The sequence below is a fragment of the Podarcis raffonei genome, chromosome 13 (genome assembly GCF_027172205.1).
Source record: "Podarcis raffonei isolate rPodRaf1 chromosome 13, rPodRaf1.pri, whole genome shotgun sequence".
NCBI lineage: Eukaryota > Metazoa > Chordata > Lepidosauria > Squamata > Lacertidae > Podarcis > Podarcis raffonei.
In genome coordinates this window covers 50,501,037-50,524,198 of record NC_070614.1, presented here as the reverse complement: position 1 = coordinate 50,524,198, position 23,162 = coordinate 50,501,037, and the positions used below count along the sequence as shown (strand labels likewise).

The 23,162-nt window shown below is 48.0% G+C and overlaps 1 protein-coding gene across 3 annotated transcripts in view; it reads right to left on the bottom strand.

Moving 5' to 3' along the window:
* Nucleotides 1–2,221: 2,221 nt before the first annotated feature.
* Nucleotides 2,222–23,162, bottom strand: part of KIF4A (kinesin family member 4A) — a 34,800-nt gene continuing 13,859 nt past the window's right edge. For all 3 annotated transcript variants that reach the window (XM_053362784.1, XM_053362786.1, XM_053362783.1), the window contains exons 11-31: nucleotides 21,544–21,676; nucleotides 19,933–19,991; nucleotides 19,536–19,641; nucleotides 19,204–19,260; nucleotides 17,802–17,987; nucleotides 17,500–17,603; nucleotides 17,276–17,420; nucleotides 16,077–16,187; nucleotides 14,584–14,667; nucleotides 13,130–13,243; nucleotides 12,829–12,984; nucleotides 12,122–12,207; nucleotides 11,311–11,440; nucleotides 10,198–10,368; nucleotides 8,788–8,895; nucleotides 7,624–7,701; nucleotides 7,423–7,527; nucleotides 6,194–6,343; nucleotides 5,092–5,211; nucleotides 3,881–4,003; nucleotides 2,222–2,505 (exon numbers count right to left, since the gene is read on the bottom strand). In XM_053362784.1, the coding sequence (XP_053218759.1) occupies nucleotides 2,338–2,505; nucleotides 3,881–4,003; nucleotides 5,092–5,211; nucleotides 6,194–6,343; nucleotides 7,423–7,527; nucleotides 7,624–7,701; nucleotides 8,788–8,895; nucleotides 10,198–10,368; nucleotides 11,311–11,440; nucleotides 12,122–12,207; nucleotides 12,829–12,984; nucleotides 13,130–13,243; nucleotides 14,584–14,667; nucleotides 16,077–16,187; nucleotides 17,276–17,420; nucleotides 17,500–17,603; nucleotides 17,802–17,987; nucleotides 19,204–19,260; nucleotides 19,536–19,641; nucleotides 19,933–19,991; nucleotides 21,544–21,676 (2,494 nt within the window). In that variant the 3' untranslated portion in view covers nucleotides 2,222–2,337. The remainder of the gene's footprint in view (nucleotides 2,506–3,880; nucleotides 4,004–5,091; nucleotides 5,212–6,193; nucleotides 6,344–7,422; nucleotides 7,528–7,623; nucleotides 7,702–8,787; nucleotides 8,896–10,197; nucleotides 10,369–11,310; nucleotides 11,441–12,121; nucleotides 12,208–12,828; nucleotides 12,985–13,129; nucleotides 13,244–14,583; nucleotides 14,668–16,076; nucleotides 16,188–17,275; nucleotides 17,421–17,499; nucleotides 17,604–17,801; nucleotides 17,988–19,203; nucleotides 19,261–19,535; nucleotides 19,642–19,932; nucleotides 19,992–21,543; nucleotides 21,677–23,162) is intronic.

Here is a 23,162-nt window from a genome sequence, read left to right as displayed (position 1 = left end):
ACCATGTTTTATCCTGCTTACTTGTTTCTCTACTTACTATACCTAATAGGAAAGCTTCTGGGGTTGTTTTTTTTTAAAAAGTATATTTCAACATTTTTAAAAGTGCATTATAATACATTTCCCAGAAAGCTTTCACCTCCTTACAAGACCACCACATATGGTAAAAGGTTCCATCTTTTTCCATCCTTTTCTTTACATTTCCAACATAAATTGTTCTATGCGTTTTTGCTAATTTCACTGGTGTTGGGTGCCATCTATACATCATTTTCATAACATTTTCTTTAAGCGAACCGCAAGCAGTGACAGTGCTGTTTTGACAAAGCTGGTTCTGGAGGCAATCTGGTTTCACGTTGCCAGGGAGTGTGATAGAAAAACACCTGCGTCTCAGCTGCCCCCCTTTTTAGAAATACTGAGTGGAAGAATAACAACATCATTACACCCTTTGCTTTGGAGAGCTGCCTGTGTGATGAGTTCAGTATAATATATAGTTAATATACATGTGGGAAAAGCAGATTTCCCTCTCCATTTTTGTGTGTGATTGTTATTTTCCCAGCCTCGTTATTCTTGAAAACCTCCTCGCCATGTAATACCTGTTCTAGTAAACAAAGCTTTTTTTCAGAATGGATTAATCAGTTCTGTTTTTATGCAGCTGGGTTAAAAAGGACTCTGTCGATTCAAGGTCATAGCCCTGTTTTGCAATTGGGCTAATAGGATCTAATGTAGCAGTTAACAATACAAATTAATTTTAATGCTTGCTGCTCTTTGGCAATCACTCATAGCCAAGTAATACTGTCTTCCATAAACACGGTTTTAACAGTGAGTCCGCAAGGGACTGTGGAGGCCAATTCTGGACCCACTCGTCCTTCCACAGTGGGGACATAGGTTTCCCGATGGGAGTTGATTATGGTGAAGGGTTTGCCAAGCGTGCCTTCCTCTTAGCTCGTTTCTCCCTTTCAAGCGTCTTCAAAGCCCAAGACACCTTTGGTAAAGGCTGTTCTCCAACTGGAGCACTCGCAGGCCAGTGTTTCCCAGTTGTTGGTGTTTATACTACATTTTTAAAGATCTGCCTTAAGTCTTTAAACCTTTTGTTGACCACCAGCATTTTTAAGTTCGGAATAGAGTAGTTGCTTTGGAAGACCAGGCATCCAAACAACATGACCAGTCCAACAGAGTTGATGTTGAAGAGTCACTGCTTCGACACTGGTGATCTTTGCTTGCTAGATACATGTGAGCACTAGTATTGCCTATACGGTACACTCTCAATAGTGAAAAGGTGCCATCCTTCAGGGGCAGATCCAGGCTGTGATTTAAAGCACCTTCAACACATGACTTCCTGCATTCTTTGAGGGAAGTCATGTGCTTTAAATCTATGGTCTGGATCTGCTCTGGGGCTTGTGGAAAACTTCCAGGAGGCCCAAGCCTTAGCCTTAGCTTCTAAGGTTTTTCACAATCCGGCTTCTTAAGAAGTGGTTAGCTCTGACCTCTTCTTTACGAAACCCAAGAGAGCTGCATTCTGTTCTTCCCAACTCTCTTTCAGTAAAAAAGATTTGATTGTGTGTCACTCTGGGTTAAACCAGAGCCTAGACTTGCCGATCGGAAGGTCGGTGGTTCGAATCACCGCGACGGGGTGAGCTCCTGTTGCCTGGTCCCTGCTCCTGCCAACCTAGCAGTTCGAAAGCACGTCAAAGTGCAAGTAGATCAATAGGTACCGCACCGGTGGGAAGGTAAATGGCATTTCCGTGCACTGCTCTGGTTCGCCAGAAGCGGCTTAGTCCTGCTGGCCACATGACCTGGAAGCTGTACGCTGGCTCCCTCGGCCAGTAAAGCGAGATGAGCGCCGCAACCCCAGAGTCGGTCATGACTGGACCTAATGGTCAGGGGTCCCTTTACCTTATGTTCACATAAAGGCCACTTTGCCACTAGACCTAAGCCTGTTTAGACTGAGACTTTTATCAAGCCATGCCCCCTCACACCTGTCCTGCTTTGCACTCCAGTGCTTCTGCATGGAAGGAGACTTTGAGGTATGGGGACCAATGCAGGGGGCAGAAGCCTCGTGACGTTTCCATAGCCGCAGTTGCACCCATTGAACCTCCTGCTCTTGGTTCTGGGCTCACCAGTCACTGGTATACCCTCCCGCAAGGGAATAAGACAACTCTCAAGTCTGAAAATGTTTCCCCACCCTCTTGCTGAAGGAGCTAATAAGTGAGACGAGACACTCTGATATACTAGGATTTCCTTTATTCAAAAAACGTATAAGCTCTAAAAACAACACTATACACTATAAAAACATCCGTTGCCTGCAGGCCCAAGCTTTCCTTTCCAAGCCTGCTCCGGCCCTCAACCATCTTCCTTAATTGGTGTGCAGCCTAAGAAGTAGTTGCTTCTGGTGCTGTGAAGCCGCTTCCTCCCCTTCTTCATGGCTGCTGGTGGTGAGATCTTGCTAGATTCGTCTCCCAGTGCAAATAAGGAAGTGGCAGGCAGAATCTCATTTTTTTCCTCCAGGACCTGGGAGCGGGGAGAGAGAGAAAGGAGACTGCAGTTACAGCCTGAGCTGCAATTTCATTTCACAAGGGGAGGGGGGAGGGTTTCCAAACAGGCATGTTTGGGTTCAATGAAGCAGACGGAATTATGTGCACGGATGAACGGGACATCAGGAAGGGCAGCTTCCTGGAAAAGAAAATTAAATTGTGCCTGCCTCAGGATGGTTGCCCACAGCAAAAAGGGAAACACTCCTGCCCTTCCAAGAATTCAAGGTTGCAAAGAAACACCCAGTGCCCACACAACAGACAAGATTAGGGAGTTCAACAGCAAAGGCTACATCAGACAAGCTGTTTGTGGAGTGAACAGGGAAGTACAGATGAGGGGGGCATTTTATTTCCATGTTATTTTCAGGCACTGGGCAAATGCACACAAGTGTTTACTGAGTGGCAGCTTACCAGGGTGGGCACATGACTGGTTGCTAAGCCGGCAGATGAGGAAAACAGACCTTTTGCCCAGGAATTGATGAACCCAATTTCAATACTATACATTTTTTCATGGGAGTAGCTCAAAACCATTTACAACACAAACCACACACACACACGTTAAAACCAAGTACAAAAACAATAAAGAACCTAAAATGCCCATCCATAATAAATTATAATACAAAGAAAATGGCAGACAAATGCAACCCATTCCACTAAAAAGACAAGCAGAGAAAGAGGCCACAAACATATCTAAATTAAGGGCTGCTAAAGGTAGCCAGTGACTGCATTTCACTGGAGGAGAGACATGGATAAGGACCTCAGATGACTAAAGCAGGGTCCAGGTTGGTTCATATGGGGAGAGGCAGTCCCTGAAGTGTTGGGATCCTGACTCGTAAGGCTTTACAGATCAAAACCAGCTCTTTGAATTGAGCCTGGAAAGTAGTTGGCAGCCAGTACAGTCATGCAAACATTGGTGTTCTCTGCTTGGACTGCCTTGCCCTGGTCAGCAATCTGGCCGCTGAATTCTCCACCAGCTGCGGTTTCCAAATAGCCTTCAAAGGCAGCCCCACATGCAACACGGTCATCTAACCTGGAGATGACCAAGGACGGACAACAGAAGTTGGGCTAATCCCCTCTTCTCCCCATTAATATTATTTCAAGTATATAATCCGTTTAAAAAAGACATAACCGGTTGGAGTAGCCTTACCAAGTGCTTTTACAGACACACACACCATGGCCACTCAGTGACCACGGGGTAAATGGATGTCACTATGCAGTCATTTCGTTACCCCTTCAAGTGTGCCAGACTATGGGGAACTCACAGCTCTGCAACCACCCCACAAGTGCCCTTTCCTAGCCCCAAAGCGAAACCAGAGCCGTGTTCAATGCCACCTGCATCTCTGCAATCCTCATACCTTTCTGGTAGGTGCAACAGCTGGCGGCTCAAAGAAGGTGTCTCCTCCAGTTGCCAGAGTAGGATCTTCCGGGTCGAAGCTGTCCTTTGAATCTCCTGCTTGCTCATCAGCCAGCACCCCTTCCTAAGGGGGGAAAAGGCAGGGCGCACGCTAGCCTGGACTGCACTTGATACAGTCCAACGCTTGGCATCTGCTCCAACCCATAAAGCTACAGGGACCCGATCCCCACGGAGGGAAGAGTTCAACATGTTCAGGGGCTACCCCATGCAGTGCCAAAACACCCTTCCATCGGTACCTTGCTAACCATCACAAACTCCCTGAGCTGGTCTTAGCATTGGGGGGACGGGAGTCAGGGATTAAGCATGTCAGTTTTTGAATGGGATTAAATCTTAAAGTAGAATCAGACCAAAAAAACCCATCAAATACCTTTTTCTCTACCAGGGCAATTGCAGCCTAAACAGGAGGAGTGGGGAGGGAACCCCTGCACCTCTAGACTACAACTCCCACCATCCCTGGCTATTGGCCATGTTGCAAGAGCTGGTGTGAGTTGCAGTCCAACAACCTCTATAGACCAGTTTCCCCACTTATGAATTACAGGATGGGAGAATGGAAGGCTGGCCTCAGTGTGAAGTGTCCTTGTGCTTAGCAGGCAGCAGAGCATGCATGAAGGGGTTAACTCCCTCTCGGGAGGCAGGCTTAGAAAGGTGACCCATAAACACTGATTGGGCTTACCAAAATATGTTCATTTTCTGCAGGGAGTGGAGGGGATCCGATTGCTGTGTTGCTCCCCCTCTGCTTGTGAGAATTTGCCACCCGTGAATCCCCTCGTCCACTGCAAGGGCGGGAGGAGATTCCTCCCCAACTGCAGGATATAACACCTCTTAGAGGTTACCTTCTGGGCTATTTATGTGTGGCATCTTTAAAATAAGGCATATAAAACCCTTTGAGCCCCATGCAAAAAAAGAGTCACCAGCTCAGATTTGAACAACTCCTTCCTGCCAAGAGGCCCTGCAGCCTGGGGTTCCAGCCCGATCAATTCCCACCGGCTTTCTCATCTCGCTTCCCAGCCTGCTGCAGCAAGCTGGGAAGCCAGGACAAGAGCTGCGCAGGATTTGTCCTCAACTTTAACATGCCCTGCCTGCTGGGAGGTGGAGCAGGCAACTCCAGGGCTCCCTCAAAGAGAAAAGGAGGCCTTGCCAAGAGTTGCTCACCAAATCATAGTGCTCGCGGTTCCGACACCTCCCGTACTCGCAGCGACAGTCCTCGGAGCAGGCCATCTTTTGCTTACGGCAGCCGCACTTCTTGTTTCCACAGCGGCCTCGGCAGGTGCACTGCAAAGGGAGAGCTCAGTGAGAGAGCAGAAAACACAGGTGGAATAGCCCACAAGTGGCATGTGCCACCATTGCGAAGGTGGCCCCGCAAGGCCTCTGCTGCTGTATCTGTTTCTGGGACTCAACTCCTTTCAGGTTTGGGGCTCTGAAATAAGAATGGGCCATGTTTGACCCACACAGGCTCTTCCTAGCTGTCAGAGCCAGCTTGCATGATGCAGGTTGCCAAGGTGGTGCCCGTGGGCACATATATGCCCATAGAGGCTTTCCCCCAGGATCTCCAACCGCCACTGAAATTAAGCTTGAAATACGCATCCGTTGCAATCAATAGGCTAGGTCACAGTGTGAGCTTAGGGTATCTGTGCGGGGTTTTTTGGGGGGGGCGGGGGGAAGACAACAGCCTCTCCAGTTTGCAAATGCACCCACAGGTCCTGAAAAGGTTTGCTGGAGCATCTTGACACTCCTTTGCCCCAAGACTGCAAGGCCACCAAAGACACACTCAGCTCAGCTGTCACAGATTTTTAATTTAAAGCCATCAACTGTTCTATGAAAGGTGGAGGATTTGCACCAGAAACTCCTTAAGATATTTAGACACATTTGGCTGAACAGTATTCAATGTGCACATTGTGGGAATCCATCAACATAGAACCTAGCAATGATCACTGAGGTGGTTTTAATTAATAAATAAGACAATTAGACAAATTTGCGGAGGACAAGGAGATCTATCATTGGTTAGTCATTAAGCTGGATGAATGGAGCCTCCATGCTCAGTGACAGTATATCTCTGAGTATTTTCATTACTGGGGTGGATATCAGAAGAGGGATAATGCCTTTGTGTCCCCACAGGGCAGTGTTGGAAGCAAGACAGCTGAACCTGATGTGCACTTGGGGCTGGTCTACCAGAGCCAATTCTTGCATTGCTCCTCCTGGGCAGATTTCAGGAAGCGATTTCCTAAACGTCAGCTGTCCTTCTCGATGATCCTACCCCCAGAATGCTCTGCCTGGCTCCTTTGGAAAGCTTGTACGGCACCCACTCTGCATCTTCCATTTCTTTGGCCTCATCCGAGTCAGAAGATGAGTCTTCCTCATCCATGTCGGCTGGAGGCAGGGAGGTCATTCGCCTGCGAGACTTTGGCTGAAGGGAGGGAACCGAAGAAGACAAGCTCACCATTCCTGCCTCACTCAAGTTATAGAACAAAGGCAGCTGCACAAAAAATGATCAGGCCAGTTTGGCTGCAGCTGATAGAAGTTGGAACCTAGTCGAGGTAGGGATTTTCTCAAGCAATGTAATTTGAGGTGCCATTTGGGGGATCAGAGACGGGCCTTTTTATTTATTTGCTGCATTCCTATCCCAATCTTTCCTCCAAGGGGCTGTATGTGGCCCTGCCCCCTCCTTTTAATCCCACAACAACCCTGCAAGGTAGTTCAGGCTGAGAGCCAGGGACTGATATCCAAGGACACCCGTGAGCTTCATGGCTGAGTGGGAATTTGAACCCTGGTCTCCCAGGTCCTAGTCCGACACCCTAACCATTACACCACGCTGGCATGAACATTAATTCAGCCACTAAGAGCTGTAATGTATCTTGACTTGTGCTTCTAATCCATACAGTGGTACCTCAGGTTACATACGCTTCAGGTTACAGACTCCGCTAACCCAGAAATAGTGCTTCAGGTTAAGAACTTTGCTTCTGCATGAGAACAGAAATCCTGCTCCGGCGGCACGGTAGCAGTGGGAGGCCCCATTAGCTAAAGTGGTGCTTCAGGTTAAGAACAGTTTCAGGTTAAGTACAAACCTCCGGAACGAATTAAGTGCCGTATTTTTTGCTCTATAAGACTCACTTTTCCCCTCCTAAAAAGTAAGGGGAAATGTGTGTGCGTCTTATGGAGCGAATGCAGGCTGCACAGCTATCCCAGAAGCCAGAACAGCAAGAGGGATTGCTGCTTTCACTACGCAGCGATCCCTCTTGCTGTTCTGGCTTCTGAGATTCAGAATATTTTTTCCTTGTTTTCCTCCTCCAAAAACTAGGTGCGTCTTGTGGTCTGGTGAGTCTTATAGAGCGAAAAATACGGTACTTAACCCGAGGTACCACTGTACCCAGCTTTATCTTTCAGGTGATGGGATGGAGCAGCCATACAAACAAGCTCTGTCGCACGCAGACACCCTGCCTTGCTTCTCCGCCCCGCCCCGCCCCGCCCCACCGGAAGGACACAGACCTTGGGTGGAATGTATTCGAAGGGGGACTCCGGTGTGCCTGCTGCAGAGGCCGGCTGGCCATTGCAGATCCTCTGGCCACTGACAGCTTGAAAAACTCTCAATTTCTGTTGGGAAGAAAGGAAGGAGTGTGAGGTTCACTGAGTGGCAGGAGCAAAGTCAGCTCCTCTAATAGCAGCCGCTGCTGTCACTCCCAGACCTACCTGTCTGAGAGCTTCAATCTCTTCCTGGTGTTCCTGGTTCTTTTCAAAAACCTCCTTCATCTTGGCCAGCTCTTCTTCCTGTCCAGAGTAAAGAAGGCAAAAGGCTCTTAAGGTCTCATCTTCAGCTGCAAAGAAACCTATGCGTTGGGGTGTTTGCACACCTAGGATTTGTGCAATCCCCGCCTTCTAAAGATTTGAAGAGGGCTACTAAGAATGAAAGAATGCTTGATATTTCCCCCAGCTCTGATTTTTTAAAATTATCATTTTATTATATCATAAAGAAGGCTGATGCCGAAGAATTGATGCTTTTGAATTATGGTGCTGGAGGAGACTCTGGAGAGTCCCATGGACTGCAAGAAGATCAAACCTATCCATTCTGAAGGAAATCAGCCCTGAGTGCTCACTGGAAGGACAGATCCTGAAGCTGAGGCTCCAAGACTTTGGCCACCGCATGAGAAGAGAAGACTCCCTGGAAAAGACCCTGATGTTGGGAAAGATGGAGGGCACAAGGAGAAGGGGACAACAGAGGACGAGATGGCTGGACAGTGTTCTCGAAGCTACTAACATGAGTTTGACCAAACTGTGGGAGGCAGTGGAAGACAGGAGTGCCTGGTGTGTTCTGGTCCATGGGGTCACGAAGAGGCAGATACGACTAAACAAGAAGGATAGAGCCCTGAGTGCCATCACTTGAAGTTCCAACTTCTGGCCTACAGAATACGCTGGTTGATTTAGAGACTCCCCCCACACACCACATTTTCTCCCTCCCTCCAGCAACACCACAATCCACCCAGTCACACACACAGCCCCTTCAAAACTTATTTAAATGACCAGAGCTAGCATTGCTTTGCTTGTTTTGAGAAACAGAAAAATGTGGAAGAACAACTACCATATTAGCATAGCCTTCAAAAATGAGGGAGAGCAGAGAAGACACTTTGGTTACAAAGCCAGTGGATGATAAGGCGGAGAAGAGCCTCAAGAGTAGCGGTCTGAGCCAAAATCAAGCAGCCTCATTCAGTGACACAATGCCAGCACCACAAGCCTTGTTGCTTATAGATGGGATTCCTTCCCACCAGGAAAGGGAACAGCTGGAATGGTTGGATGGCAAACACGACTGCCTTTGAGGGAGCAGGAGCAACCACGCCTAAGAGACACAGCAGCTTTTACCTGGAACTTGATGCGCTCGAGTTGCTGCTGCTCCCGTTCTGAAATGGAAGTCTCCAGCTTCTTCTCTGCTTCTTCTTTGTGCTGTATCTGGCTGAGTAGATAGAGTACCTGGGGATGGGTGGAAGAGAGATGTGGATGGGTGGAGACCTTGGGTCAGAGGCGGCACAGTCTGACATTATGTCAGCCGAAGTCTTGAGTTGGCTAAACCACAAATGTGTGGGATAAGCAGCCTCATATAACCAACATGCTTAAGTCTAACTAACGCATGAAGGGGTTAAGACCATAGAGTAAGCTGTCCTGCCAAGCTTAGCTCATCTTGGGAGGGATTAGGTAATTAAGCCTTTGTTCTCTTCTCTCAGTCTACCAGAGAAGCTCAATGTATGATGCCTGAGCTGATTACTGCAGCTCAGACCTCATGGGTCTTATAAGCCACTCTTGAGTTCCTATAGGAATAATTTAGGAACTTTCACCACTGTAACTAAGCCAAGTTTTACCGCCTGTGTTTTCTGACTGATGTATGGAAAACCACATGAACCTGACCTTTGAAGAGTTTGTAAGTAAACTAATTTTTAACTTACCAAATGTGTGGTCTTTCTCTATCCTATGGGGAGAGGGGAACTTTAGAAGAAACCCACAAGGGCATATTTTAAAGGTCTAACCTCCTCTATTTCCACGCTTTATTTTGCTGCATGTTTTGTGATTTTAAATCTCTGCTGGGGGTTCTCTCATCAAAGAATACTTGACCCAAACCTGGATCTTGGGGGCATTCTGGTGGGTGGCGACAAGCTGATTAGTTCTAATTCTCTTCCCATCCACCTCAATACTGAGTTCTACAAGGGGCAACACTGAGAACGAAGAGGAAGCCGGCAGGCAGACAGGGCCACCCTCTGGACTGGTTGTAAGTTAAGGCAGGAAGGCGGGCAGGATGGGGTTGTCTGACGGTAGTTCATGGACCAGCGTTCAATCTCAGCATTTTACCACCAGATCGCCCACATTTTCTAGCCACTGCACAACACAGAGTTCTAAACACTGAAAGAACTTGGAGCACCTGAAGCCTGCAAACTTTACTGAGAAGGCAGCAACCAAATTGCCCTTTCTCTGCTGCTACTGACCGCTGGCACTGCAGTTCTCCATAAGGGCACATCCAGGGATCCCATTCACAGCCACCTCTCAGCTAACAGGAGGCTGTCCCAAGCCAAATTCATAGGTGTGGGCAGAGGGTCCTTAACCTGGAAATCAGGTTAAATGTACCAGCAGCAAAGTCTGGTTAGGACTACTCTAGAAAACCTGGAGTAGGTAGAGATAGACTGGGTGGTCAACGGCTCAGAATGGGATTTTGGGATGGGCACAGTTTTTGTAGCTGCTGCAGACGTAAGTGGGGTTTTGGGGGGTGGGGGTGGCAGGTGATACCTTTTCTTGATGCTGCTGCTCCTTCTGGACTAGCTGACTCTCATGCTCCGCTTCCATTTCTGCCACAACCTTTCGCTCTTCGAGAAGCATTTTATGCATGTCGGCACATGTGGTTTTGGTCTGCTGCAAACGGTTCTCCAGTTTCCCATTCTCTACTTTTGAGGAGACCAGCTTTGAAATACACACACACACACACACACGGGGGGGGGGGGTGGAGAGAGAGAGAGAGAGAGAGGGAAAGAAAGAGAGCGAGAGCGCACAATATTAAAAGGCATCATGCTGAAGAATTTGCATCTAGGACCATGGCCCTTCTGGCAGTTCCCTCCCTGCAAAAAGTCAAGTTGCAGAGAGACTTCTCGGTGGAATACCCTCCCGTCACATTTCAAGGAGATAAATAACTATACATCTGAAGACAGCCCCGTATAGGGAAGTTTTTAATGTTTGATTGTGCTTCTATATTTGTTGGGAGCTTCTCAGAGTGGCTGGGGCAACCCAGTCAGGTGGGCAGGGTACAAATAAAAATATTATCTTGCCAACTGGCATCAGGGAAGTGGGTGGCGCTGTGGGTTAAACCACAGAGCCTAGGACTTGCCGATCAGAAGGTCGGCGGTTTGAATCCCCGCGACGGGGTGAGCTCCCATTGCTCGGTCCCTGCTCCTGCCAACCCAGCAGTTCGAAAGCATGTCAAAGTGCAAGTAGATAAATAGGTACTGCTCCGGCGGGAAGGTAAACGGCGCTTCCATGCGGGAAGGTAAGCGGCTGTCATGCTGGCCACATGACCCAGAAGCTGTACGCAGGCTCCCTCGGCCAATAAAGTGAGATGAGCGCCGCAACCCCAGAGTCGGCCACAACTGGACCTAATGGTCAGGGGTCCCTTTACATTTAGCATAGGAAAGGTACAGAACCATCTTTGAGAAAGAGCTGAGATGTCAAGCAGCTAGGAGGGCTGCCCCCCCGAGGCCACTTTGCCACACGCTGGGTGCAGTCAGCCACTCTGTCACTGCCCCTTCCACCCCCAGGCCTCTTATTTCTTCTAGAGGCTCAAATCCCTGGTTCCACACCAGAGCCGCCTCTTCGTTCCCACCCGCCTCCTCTGCTGCCACTCAAGCTTACTTCGCCAATCAGGTATTTGATGGCACACTTGGCTTCCGCAAGGTTGGTGATGCTCTCCCAGCGCTGCTTGGTGCGGTCGCCGGCGTCTGCGTCCAGCAGCTTCTGCTGCAGGTCAGCAATCTGGGCGCTCCTTTGGAGGAAGAAGTCACCGCATGAATTCACATCGGATTTGCCAAAAGAGAAGATTGTTCGGGGAACTTGGGCAATTTGGCCCCTGCTTGTGTTGGAGGAACTGTGACCAGAGCAGCAGCAGCAGCCCTGGGTGAATACGCAGTTGCTTATGCTGCCAGGCTGGGGTTAATTTCCTAAGAGACCTGCTGTGTTCCAGAGATGGTGCAGCAGAGTGGCAGATAGATGACTGGAGGACTGAGAGGGAAACTTCAGCACCTCCTGAATCTGCCACCTCTTACCCCCTTTCCACAGGAAACAGCCACAATAAGCTTTCCCAGATGTTTTCAGAACAAGATGAATGTTACACAGCAACAGCAGATAGAAGAACCGTACAACTGTATAGCTGGAAGGGACCCCAAGCGTCATGTAGTCCACCCCCCCTGCAATGCATAGTTAGAACTATGGAATTTGCAACCATGAGATGATGAACACTAGAGCTCAGACAGCCTCAAAAGGGGGTTAGAAAATCAATGGACTATAAGGGCCAATAGGTACTAGTCAATTAAGGTTATATATTGGAGTCTGTATGCCTCTAAATTCCTACGCCGGGCTAGATTAGCCTCCAGCTTGAGCCAGAGGAGCTTTTCTTACACTCTTTGTTGTGGCTTTGCTTCTTCTGAGACTTGAAAACACCCCATACCTGAGCTCCATCTCTGTTTCGAGGCTCTCTATTTGCTTGGCGATGGAATGCTCCATTTCCGCAGCTTTATGGGAAAACGTGCGCCTCTGGAAAAGGAGGATGGGAACGGAATCAGAAAACAAGTAGCACAGGGAGAGGAGCTCCCTCCCCATGGAGGTGAGGTGGGACTCAGTTCAGAAGATGTGGCAGTTTAACTCTAAGAGAAGAAGCAGTAGCTATCTCCAGCAAGGCGAGACTTTGATTTTCCCCTCTGGAAGGGGATCTGCCATGGTGGGGAAGCAGAACCAGCTTCTGGAAGATCTCCTGTCTCCAGTGCAGAATGAGAGAACTCACCCTTTACAGCAGGGGTGGAGAATCTGGGGGCCTAATGCAGCCCCCAAGCCTTTCTATCTGCCCACCTTTCTATTCCCCCCACCCCCATTGCACCTCCTGGAGTGTTCTACCTAGGTAAAATGTCTGTGTGAGCACTGAAAATGCCTAGATGGAGGATCAAGAGGGCTGGACGAGTAAGAGTCTAGCAAAGGCGGAATTCACACTCGTTGCTCCACCCATTTTTGCTCGAGGCCCTGCCCACTACAGGCACGTGGCCTTTGGAAAGAAGCCTATTTCCTGCATCAGAAGACCCCAACGCCAAAGAGAAAGTGGATTAGATAGAACACACGGTCCCTTCCTTCCCCCTCTCCGCTGCAGCCTGCATCACTGCCCACCTTATACTTTGACGGGAGGTTCTCCCCAGCATCTCGCTTCTCTTTCAGCGAGGCAATCTCCTTCGCCAAGGTCTTCCGGTCCTCCAGGAGGTCGTTGAGATGACGCTGAGCCTCTTCGATGCTAACAAGGACCTCCACTTCGTTCGCGAGCCAGCTCTGCGCAAGATGGAAGCTGGTTACGGCAGAAGGTCAGCAGAAAGGTGGCCAGAACCCACCCCAAGTCGCCTGCAAGCCAACTTTGCCTCTCCCCTGGAATAAGCCATCTGAGCCACTGTGAAACAAGGAGAGCTACGGCCCCTACCTTCACCCGAGCAGCAACTCCCTCGATCCCGCGGTTGACGTTCTCTTTTCGCTTATTGGTAGCCTCTTGCTGTTTCTGGAGAGCATCCTTTAAGCGCTTGTTGGCAGCAGCGGCCTGTGAGAGAGGGGTGGAGGCTGGTGCGTTGAAATAGGACCCAAGGCACAAACTTTCAAAATCCCTTGCTTGGCAATGAAGCTCGCTGGGTGACCTTAGGATAGCCACTCTCGAAAGCTAGCCTCCCCCTGGGATTTTAGGAGGATGAAGAGCTGGAGGGTCAGATCAAGAGCTGGCCAACCCTCCACGGGCCATTTTCAACAGGGATGGAACAAATTCCAAGGGGCTCTCTATTGCCACTTATCAGTTGACCGGTGCTGACAGAGAGTCCCTTTGAACTTGTCCATTTGCAGACCCAAAGCTGATTGCAAAAGCGGGGAGGATGTCCTTCTGCAAGGGCAGCTTGCATCCAAACCATGCCTGTAGCGTCTTCGAAAAGGGCTCGCTGTCAGCAAACCCAGCTAGCCAAGGAGCAACTGGGAGCACAATTTAAGCTCCCGATTGTTCCTTCTTTGCCTGCCTCGCCCAACGTCACTTATGACTTCAGGTGAGCGGCAGGTGGGTGTGGTTTGGGGGAAACGGCCCTGCGACCCACAGCCAGAGGTTTCCTACCTCTGCCTCAGAAAGGTGGGATAAAAATGTAACCATCAATACGCTCCGAGAAGAGATTTGATGTTCTCCTACCCACGAATGAGGATTTTCACGGGCTTTGAAGTCAGTATTCTAAAAACTCTTTGCTTTAAAATATAGAGCCTCAGCCAGCATGGCTGACGAGGACAACAGAGAATTAAAAATGTGTAAGCAAGTACTTAGAATCATAGAATTGTAGAGTTGGAAGGGATCTCGAGGGCCAACTAGTCCAACCCCCTGCAATGTAGGACTGAGGTTAACTCATTGAAGATTACAAGAAAGCTGTTACCTATCCTCTAGTTACTATGCCGTTGATCTCCGATCTATGCTAGGCTTTCCAGCAAAGTTAGTGTCTTAAACCTGGACAGGAGAACCACCTGTGGCCCTCCAGTTCTTGTTGAATACAACTCTCATTACCCCCTGACCACTGGCCAGGCTGGCTGTTGGGAGTCACAGGCTGACCATGTGTGGAAGGCCACCGGTTCTCCAGCCCTGGTTTAAACTATGAATCCTAGTGGCAAAATTAAGTCAAGCATACTCCATTTAACACCACATATTCTAGACTCTCTACACAATCAGAGGGAGGGAAGAGCTTTGTACACTATTCCCCCTCTTCTGATTTACTGAATCAGGGAATTCTAAGTTCGAGACCTGTCCCTTGTCTCTCTACCCAAAGCATTCAAAGTCTCAGCCTATCTAATCTCTGTAGATTATTTTAAAAACAGCGGTGCTTCACCAGGCGGAAGGGAATGCTGCCCAAGGCCACTCACCTCCTCTGCTTTTCGCCGGAGGACAGTGGCTTGCTTTTGGAAGTCTTGCTCTAGTTTGACAAGTTCATACTGCCTCTTGCGATCCTGAAAGACAAAGAGTCAAAATGGCTGACCTTTCAACAACCAAGCAGGACGGTGATTTGTGGCTTCTATAAGTTGCTATGGTCTGGACTCAAACTTAGCAAGTCTTGTGACCCACTTTTATAGAGGCATTAAACCCACCTGTATTCTAGAGACCTCATCAAGTAATTTGAAATGCTAGGAAAACAGAACCCGGGACAATTCAAATTCCTGGTGTCTCAAGGAAGACTAGAGAGAGCCACAGCCAAACAGTTTAGATTACACTGAACTAGGCCATGGTATTACTTATTATAAGGAACACAGAAAGCAGCAGCTTAAGCGATAATACTGGAAGTTACTCAGGTCATTTTGTGTGTGGGGGGGGGAGATTTGCATGTATGGAGTGGAGTGGATTTGCATGTATGGAAACTGGTGTGGAATGGTAGCAAACTTGTCCAAGAGAACTGGCTAATGATTTAGGGCAAGATCAAAGGTCTATTTAATGGCAGAAACGTTTGGCTGGCTGGACCCTGGTGAATCATGAGAAACAGAAGGCTTGGCAAGACTTGAGTCAAGTTGAGATCATGCAGCAGGATGAAGGCCGCTCGTTAGTGACTCCGACTGACCTTCATGAGGCTCCTTGTACAGATAAGGTTCGCGAATATGTCCTTCCTCCAAAGCAATCAACGTAAAATAAAACAACTCTTTTACAGGAGTTTGCTCCTGAAAGTTAAACAACTAAATCTTAGGGAGAAAGGAGTGAACCAGGAGACAGGAGAATTTGGGGGGATCAAAGAGAGACAGCACCTCGGTGCCAGCGCCTACCAGGTGTCTTTGCTTATTTTTATTTAGCCACAAGTTTTGCTGATAGAGTTTTGCCTGTTCTGTGGCATTTGGAGCCCAGTTTGTCTTCCCATTGAGAACAGAAGGGATTTCTTGCTTGCCTGTACTTCAATTATGGAAGCTGCTTTTGGCTATTTTGTCCAAGTCAGACTTTTATCTGAGTCAGACTGAGTCCCACGGTGGTTATACAGTGGTACCTCGGGTTACATACGCTTCAGGTTACAGACTCCATTAACCCAGAAATAGTGCTTCAGGTTAAGAACTTTGCTTCAGGATGAGAACAGAAATCATGCTCTGGCGGCACGGTGGCAGCGGGAGGCCCCATTAGCTAAAGTGGTGCTTCAGGTTAAGAACAATTTCAGGTTAAGTACGGACCTCCGGAATGAATTAAACACTTAACCCGAGGTACCACTGTATTCCAGCTCCAGGGTCAGAGGCTGTCTGCCTACAATCACAAGCTGGGAGAGTACCACTGCATTCAGCTTCTCCTTGTGGGCTTCCCCTTGGAGCATCTGGCTGCCACACTGGGAGAGAACACCCAGCGGCTGCAGGGCTTTTCTGGTACAGTTCAGTGCTGACGCTCGACTCACCCGTGCCTTCAGCTGGATGACTTCCTTGTCCTTCTGCTGCCTCCACTGCTTAAACTTCTCAGAGTCCTCTTTCATTTGACGTATCAGCTGAACACGTTGACTCTTCATCGCCTGGAGGGGGAACAAAGGAGGAGGAGGAGGAGGAAAGGCCTTGGATGAGAATCTGCCTAGCAGGTGTATCCAGGGCTCCCAACTCCCATTGGCCTCAGCACAGCCAAAGGTCAGGGATGACGGGAGGGGAAGTTTGACGTCTTGAGGGAACCACATTGCCTATCGCTGAAACAAACATTGAGATGCCCAGATTCTTAGAAGCCTTGAAATTTTTTGGAGCAAACAGCTCGGAGGACTTCAGGAAATCAGCTTGATTGATAAAAGCTTTTGGCACGGACTGGGGAGTTTAAATTCTCCAAATCCTTAGTTTTTTTCCGCACAGCCTTGATATCTTCCCAAGAATCCCATTCAAAAATTTCTTGGGTTTTTTAGCTCTCATGACTGAAAAAGCAAGCATTCAAACTTAAACAAGTTGCTGTTGCTTTTAAACAGTAGCTGAGAAACATAATGGCAGTCAGAGTAAGAATGAACTGCTTTCCTAAGATGATAAAAATTACACACATCTAAAGTGCCAGTTATACAGTTACAGTGTCCATCAAACATGAACCAATAAAATGCCAACCTTGTCGGCTATCCACACCACAAACCCTTATTGTACCCTCTGGGTGTTACGTTTCCGAGAACAATTCAAAGTGTTGGTGCTGACCTTTAAAGCCCTAAATGGCCTCAAAGGCCCAGTAGACCTGAAGGAGAGTCTCCACCCCCATCGTTCTGCCTGGACACTGAGGTCCAGCACCGAGGGCCTTCCGGTGGTTCCCTCAGTGCGAGAAGTGAGCTTACAGGGAACCAGGCAAAGGGCCTTCTCAGTAGTGGCACCTGCCCTGTGGAACGCCCTCCCACCAGATGTCAAGGAAATAATCAATTATATGACTTTTAGAAGACATCTGAAGGCAGCCCTGTTTAGGAAAGTTTTTAATGTTTGATGTTTTGTCACTTTTCTATTATTAATAATATTCTGTTGGGAGCCATCCAGGGTGGCTGGGGAAACCCAGCCAGATGAGTCAGGTTATTTATTTATTTATTCATTCATTCATTCATTCATTCATTCTTCTTCTTCTACTACTACTACTACTACTACTACTACATACCCGGATCTCCTGGTTCAGTTTGCACACTGTCTGCTCATTGGATTCTTTCATCTTCAGGAGCTTCGACTGCTCCTTCAGCTTCTTCTTCAGATCTGCCATTTCCCCTTCCAGCTCCTGAAGCCGCTTCCTGCGCCGTTCGCTGAGTCTGAAATGGACACCGCAGCCCTGCAGTCATGAAGTCAACAACCTTCCCCTCTCAAACCTCCCGATTAGGTGCCTCTTACTTTGCTTGGCTGACATCCTTCTTCGTCATATGAATGCCAAGGACCAGGTCTTCTTTCTCCTTCTGCAGTTTGGCCACCTCCATTTCCAGGTCCTTGATGCTGGTCTTGATTTAAACACACATACATACATTTTTTCAGCACCCCACCAAAAGCACCCCCTCCGGCTACAGCCATTTCTTTCCAACAGGCCACATCTCCACCTAAGAAAAGGAGAGGCTGCCCTCCTGTGGCTTGCTAGGCACCCAGTCAAGCAGCCCACTGTGTGTATAGAGGCTCACGCCTTCCTGGTCAGCTGCTGTTACCTGGTATTGGCATTGTATGGGCTCCAGCTGGCTGTCGTTCTGAGACATCTTCCTTGCCAAGGCCTCCTTCAGAGCCAGGGCTTTGTTGAGCTCAAGCAACTCTTTGGACATCTGAGCTTGGTGGAGAGCATGCCGAGTGGCGTATTCATCAGAAGACCCTTGCGCATCCAGGTCACCTTCTGACACCTAGGGGGGAGAGGCAAAAGTTTAACTAACATCTGGATTTTTTTTAAAAAAATGTTTTGTGTGCTTTGCCTTTCTACAATCTTATGTGCATACCAATTAGAGAGCTATTTGATTAAGTGGTCCCTAAAATCTTCTAAATATGGAACAACTGATTGGTTCAAAATTGGGAAAGGAGTACCGCAAGGCTGCACATTGTCTCCCTGCTTATTTAACTTATATGCAGAATTCATCATGCGAAAGGCTGGGCTGGATGAATCCCAAGCCGGAATTAAGATTGCCGGAAGAAATATCAACAACCTCAGATATGCAGATGACACAATCTTGATGGCAGAAAGTGAGGAGGAATTAAAGAACCTTTTAATGAGGGTGAAAGAGGAGAGCGCAAAATATGCTCTGAAGCTCAACATCAAAAAAACAAAGATCATGGCCACTGGGCCCATCACCTCCTGGCAAATAGAAGGGGAAGAAATGGAGGCAGTGAGAGATTTTACTTTCTTGGGCTCCATGATCACTGCAGATGGTGACAGCAGTCACGAAATTAAAAGACACCTGCTTCTTAGGAGGAAAGCAATGACAAACCTAGACAGCATCTTAAAAAGCAGAGACATCACCTTGCCAACAAAGGTCCGTATAGTGAAAGCTATGGTTTTCCCAGTAGTGATATATGGAAGTGAGAGCTGGACCATAAAGAAGGCTGATCACCAAAGAATTGATGCTTTTGAATTATGGTGTTGTTGGAGACTCTTGAGAGTCCCATGGACTGCAAGAAGATCAAACGTATCCATTCTGAAGGAAATCAGCCCTGAGTGCTCACTGGAAGGACAAATCGTGAAGCTGAGGCTCCAAGACTTTGGCCACCTCATGAGAAGAGAAGACTCCCTGGAAAAGACCCTGATGTTGGGAAAGATGGAGGGCACAAGGAGAAGGGGATGACAGAGGACGAGATGGTGGGACAGTGTTCTCAAAGCTACCAGCATGAGTTTGACCAAACTGCGGGAGGCAGTGGAAGACAGAAGTGCCTGGCGTGCTCTGGTCCAGGTGGTCATGAAGAGTCGGACACGACTAAACAACAACAACAACAAAATAATCTTCTAAATAAAGGTGTTGCTTCCATCAGTCCCTTATTGTAGCTGGGGTCCTGTTGCCAAGAAACCTCTAGCTATGCATTGAAAGGTACACGCAGGATTCGCATCAAGTCAGGAGGCCTCTTACTTACAGCGCTGGAGTCTTGATCAGATGTGTCCATGTCCGTAACACCAGCAGGGGTTTCACTCTGCAGAGAACACACAAGGTTTGCCTGGCGCCACAAGACAGTCCTATGGTCTGCCAAATGCTCTGTGCAGTTCAGAATGTTACATGCTGCAAACACCAGCAAGATCTCACCCTAAACCAAAAAGTGCTGCTTGGTCTACTTTCGAACTTCTCCAGAAGTCACCAGCACAGAATGTATGGAATGCTTCTTGCTTATTCCCCAAATTGGGAAAGGCAGCAGAAGCAGCGGGTTCCATCAATCATGAAACGCCCTCGTGTCCCCAAGGGGATCCTTACCAGAAACTGGGCGATTACTTGCTGCAGGTGGCGCATTAGTTCCACGTGCTCTTTCAGTTCTTGATCCTCCAGAGCCTCCAGCAGCTTCTGTAGGTCGAGTTTCAACCTGAAATCCAGTCACACAAGAACTTACTCACAAGTCGGTGTTAGTTTTATGCCATGCAGATGCTTGATTGAATAGACTCATCCTGCTCTAACTGACCTACACGTGGATTATTTATTTATTCCTCCTCATAATACAACACCTGTTTTTACTTTTGCTGCCCATCTTCATGCCCAAAAGTGCCCTTTCAACGCAGCCCACCAGTCTCACTTCCTGTATTTTAGACGTAGCAAGCCCCATGAGCAATCGGTCTGCATTTTGAACAGCTAAGATTGTACACAGAGAACTACTTACGCATCATGTTTCTGGAGCTCTTCCACCTTTGTGCTGATCTTTTCGTTCTGCTGCTCCGTCTGCAGAAAGTGGGAAGCAGGTTGTGCATCATGGGATAAAGGGACCCGACAGTTAATTCCAGTCGCGAACTCTGGGGTTGCGGCGCTCATCTCGCTTTATTGGCCGAGGGAGCCGGCGTACAGCTTCCGGGTCATGTGGCCAGCATTACTAAGCCGCTTCTGGCGAACCAGAGCAGCGCACGGAAGCACCGTTTACCTTCCCGCCGGAGCGGTACCTATTTATCTACTTGCACTTTGACGTGCTTTCGAACTGCTAGGTGGGAAGGAGCAGGGACCGAGCAACGGGAGCTCACCCCGTCACGGGGATTCGAATAACCGAACTTCTGATCGGCAAGTCCTAGGCTCTGTGGTTTAACCCACAGCGCCACCTGCGTCCCTGCATCATGGGATAGTTTTGAATTAAACCAAAGGATGTGACTACAACCCCATCATCCTCAACCACTAGCAATGCTGGAAGGGCATGATGGGAGTCGAGAAACTTCTGGAGGGCACCAGGTTGAAAACGGCTGGCTTAGGAGGTGGTGGCCAGGTGGCGTATTTGGCCCCAGGTGGTTGCAGTTCAGAGTTGGGCACAGTCAACTAAATCTATAATTATTTAGTTTGTTGCATTTGTATCCCCTTTTTTTCTCCAAGGAGCTCAAGGTGGCATACATGGTTCTGCCCTCATTTAATCCCCCAAAACAGGCCTGTGAGGTAGATTTGGCTGAGAGGCAGTGGCTGGCCCCCAAGGTCACCCATTGAACTTCATGGCTGAGTGAGGATTTGAACCTTGGTCTCCCAGGTCCTAATCTGACACTCTAAGCCAGGCTTTCTCAAACTTGGCCTACAGGTGTTTTTGGCCTACAACTCCCATGATCCCTAGCTAACAGGACCAGTGGTCAGGGATGATGGGAATTGTAGTCTCCAAACATCGGGAGGGCCGAGTTTGAGGAAGCCTGCTCCAACCACTACACCACACTGACTTAAGCAGTAATAAGTATGGGTATAACTCTGAGTAGATCTCACGTTACAATATGTCCCAATGCGTACAGACAGCGACCATTTTAGGCATGTGCAAATGCACCCGAAGAGGGGAGAACGGGGGCCGGGAACGGGACCCCCACACAAAATGGTCGTCACCTGTACAGTGGTACTTCAGGTTAAGTACTTAATTCGTTCCGGAGGTCTGTTCTTAACCTGAAACTGTTCTTGACCTGAAGCACCACTTTAGCTCATGGGGCCTCCTGCTGCCGCCGGAGCACGATTTCTGTTCTCATCCTGAAGCAAAGTTCTTAACCTGAGGTACTACTTCTGGGTTAGCAGAGTCTGTAACCTGAAGCGTATGTAACCCGAGGTACCACTGTACATAAAAACCAGCCAGGAATTTCAATAATCGCTCCCACCACTGCATTTAAAAAAATAATTCCTAAACTCTTAAATGAAGTCAGAAGACTGCATTTTTGGCAAGAGAATAGCCCTCTTTCTGAACTCACTGATGGGAAGTCATGCTTATGCCACAAAAAGGTGTCACTGCCACCAGCCACCCCACCCCCCAAATATCTGAGGCCTTTACCACAATGATTCTTTCCAGCATCTGGGCAAGCTGGCCTGCTGCTTCACTGAGGCCGCGGCTTAGTTTTTCATTTTCCTCCGCGAGGGAGTGGTTTTTCTCCATCAGAGATTGCAGGTTTTCCGAGGGCTCACCACTGGAAGTTTAAGCAGGAAGCATTTATTTATTTAACAAAATTCATATACTGCTCAGTTGTAATAAAGCCTCTAAGTGGTTTATTGGCTAGTCATCTGCCTGCATCCAGCACACTAAAGTTTTATATCATTCAAGAAGGGAAAAAAGGAGCCCAGATTCCTGGAAGGGTGAGTTAAAAGTAAACCCAAGGAAGGACAAGGCTACACTGCTAGAAAAAGTATCTTAAATATGAGTTAAAGATTATTTCATGTCACAGAAGAACACGCTAGAAGTTTTCTCCTCCATTATTCTCAAAACTGCAGAATAACCTCCTTCCGGGCAGTGCATGAACAGGATTGCCATGGGGGTTCAAAAATTGCCAGCTTGCCACTCAGCAGAATATCTTCAGAGAGTGGGCTTTGCCCAGGCTTTAGACACACTTGGAAAGAATCATCTCTCGGCTTTCCATGCATTTCCAAATCAAAGCAGCGCAGCTGCAGGCATTTTCTATATTAACTGTTTGCTTAAAACTTTTCTATGCCTTCAGGCTTACGCAGAACATTAAGAAAACCACTTTCTGTAACCGTTAGCTTGTGGTGTTCAATTTTAAATCTTTGTGTCGCTTTTATTGCGCGCGCGCACACACACACATATATAAGCTGTAAGCTGCTTTGATATTTTTAAATGAAATTGCAGTATAGATGTATTTTTCTATAGAAAACAAACAAAAGGCAATCCCCTTGTTCCCAGCCCCAAACTGGAAGGGAGCTGAGATTCTTGTCCCCAGATTTGCACTGGGACTTGAAAGCGTTTCTGGTGCCTCTAAATGGCACAATGACGTCAGAGGAACGAAACACACACACCCTGCCTAATCCTACCTGCTCAGACGGGCAGGATGTTAGACAAGCGTGCAAATTTGTGTTGGCTAACTAAGACAGTCCCTTTCATGTAGTTCTGTGGGTACAGCATTGTGTGTTTTCTATGAAAGAGAGGGAGCCTTGCATGGAAAATGGACCACTCAAATCACCCCAATGGGACAGCATTAAGTGCAGGTAAATAAAACTAAGAAGAAAAAGAAAAAAGTATGGGCCAACTTACAAGGAGCCACAGAAGAGGGAAGGCTTGCAGTGGCTCAGGAAGAGCAGGTTTTCAGGCATGTTTTTAGAGAATGGGGTTTTGACAGAAAGCAAGATGCTAAGCAGACTTGAAGCAAGAGGAAGAATAAGAGGAGCTTGAGAAAGACAGAAAAGGCAGCAGCACCAGACCTGGATTTGTATCCAGAATCCTGTTAATTAGATTTGTATGCTTAAGAAGGAGTGACACATCCTGCAGTCAAAAAATTCAAAGTCAAATGGCATTTGGATGTTTAGTCTTGGCAACGTATTAACTTTCAACGCTCTCTTAAATAGGGCAGCAGTTTTCCAAGTGCATCTCATCAATTCATGCCTTGAGGCCAGACAAAAGCTTTGCCAATTATGTTTGCGGAGATCTCTGCACCAGTGCTTTCA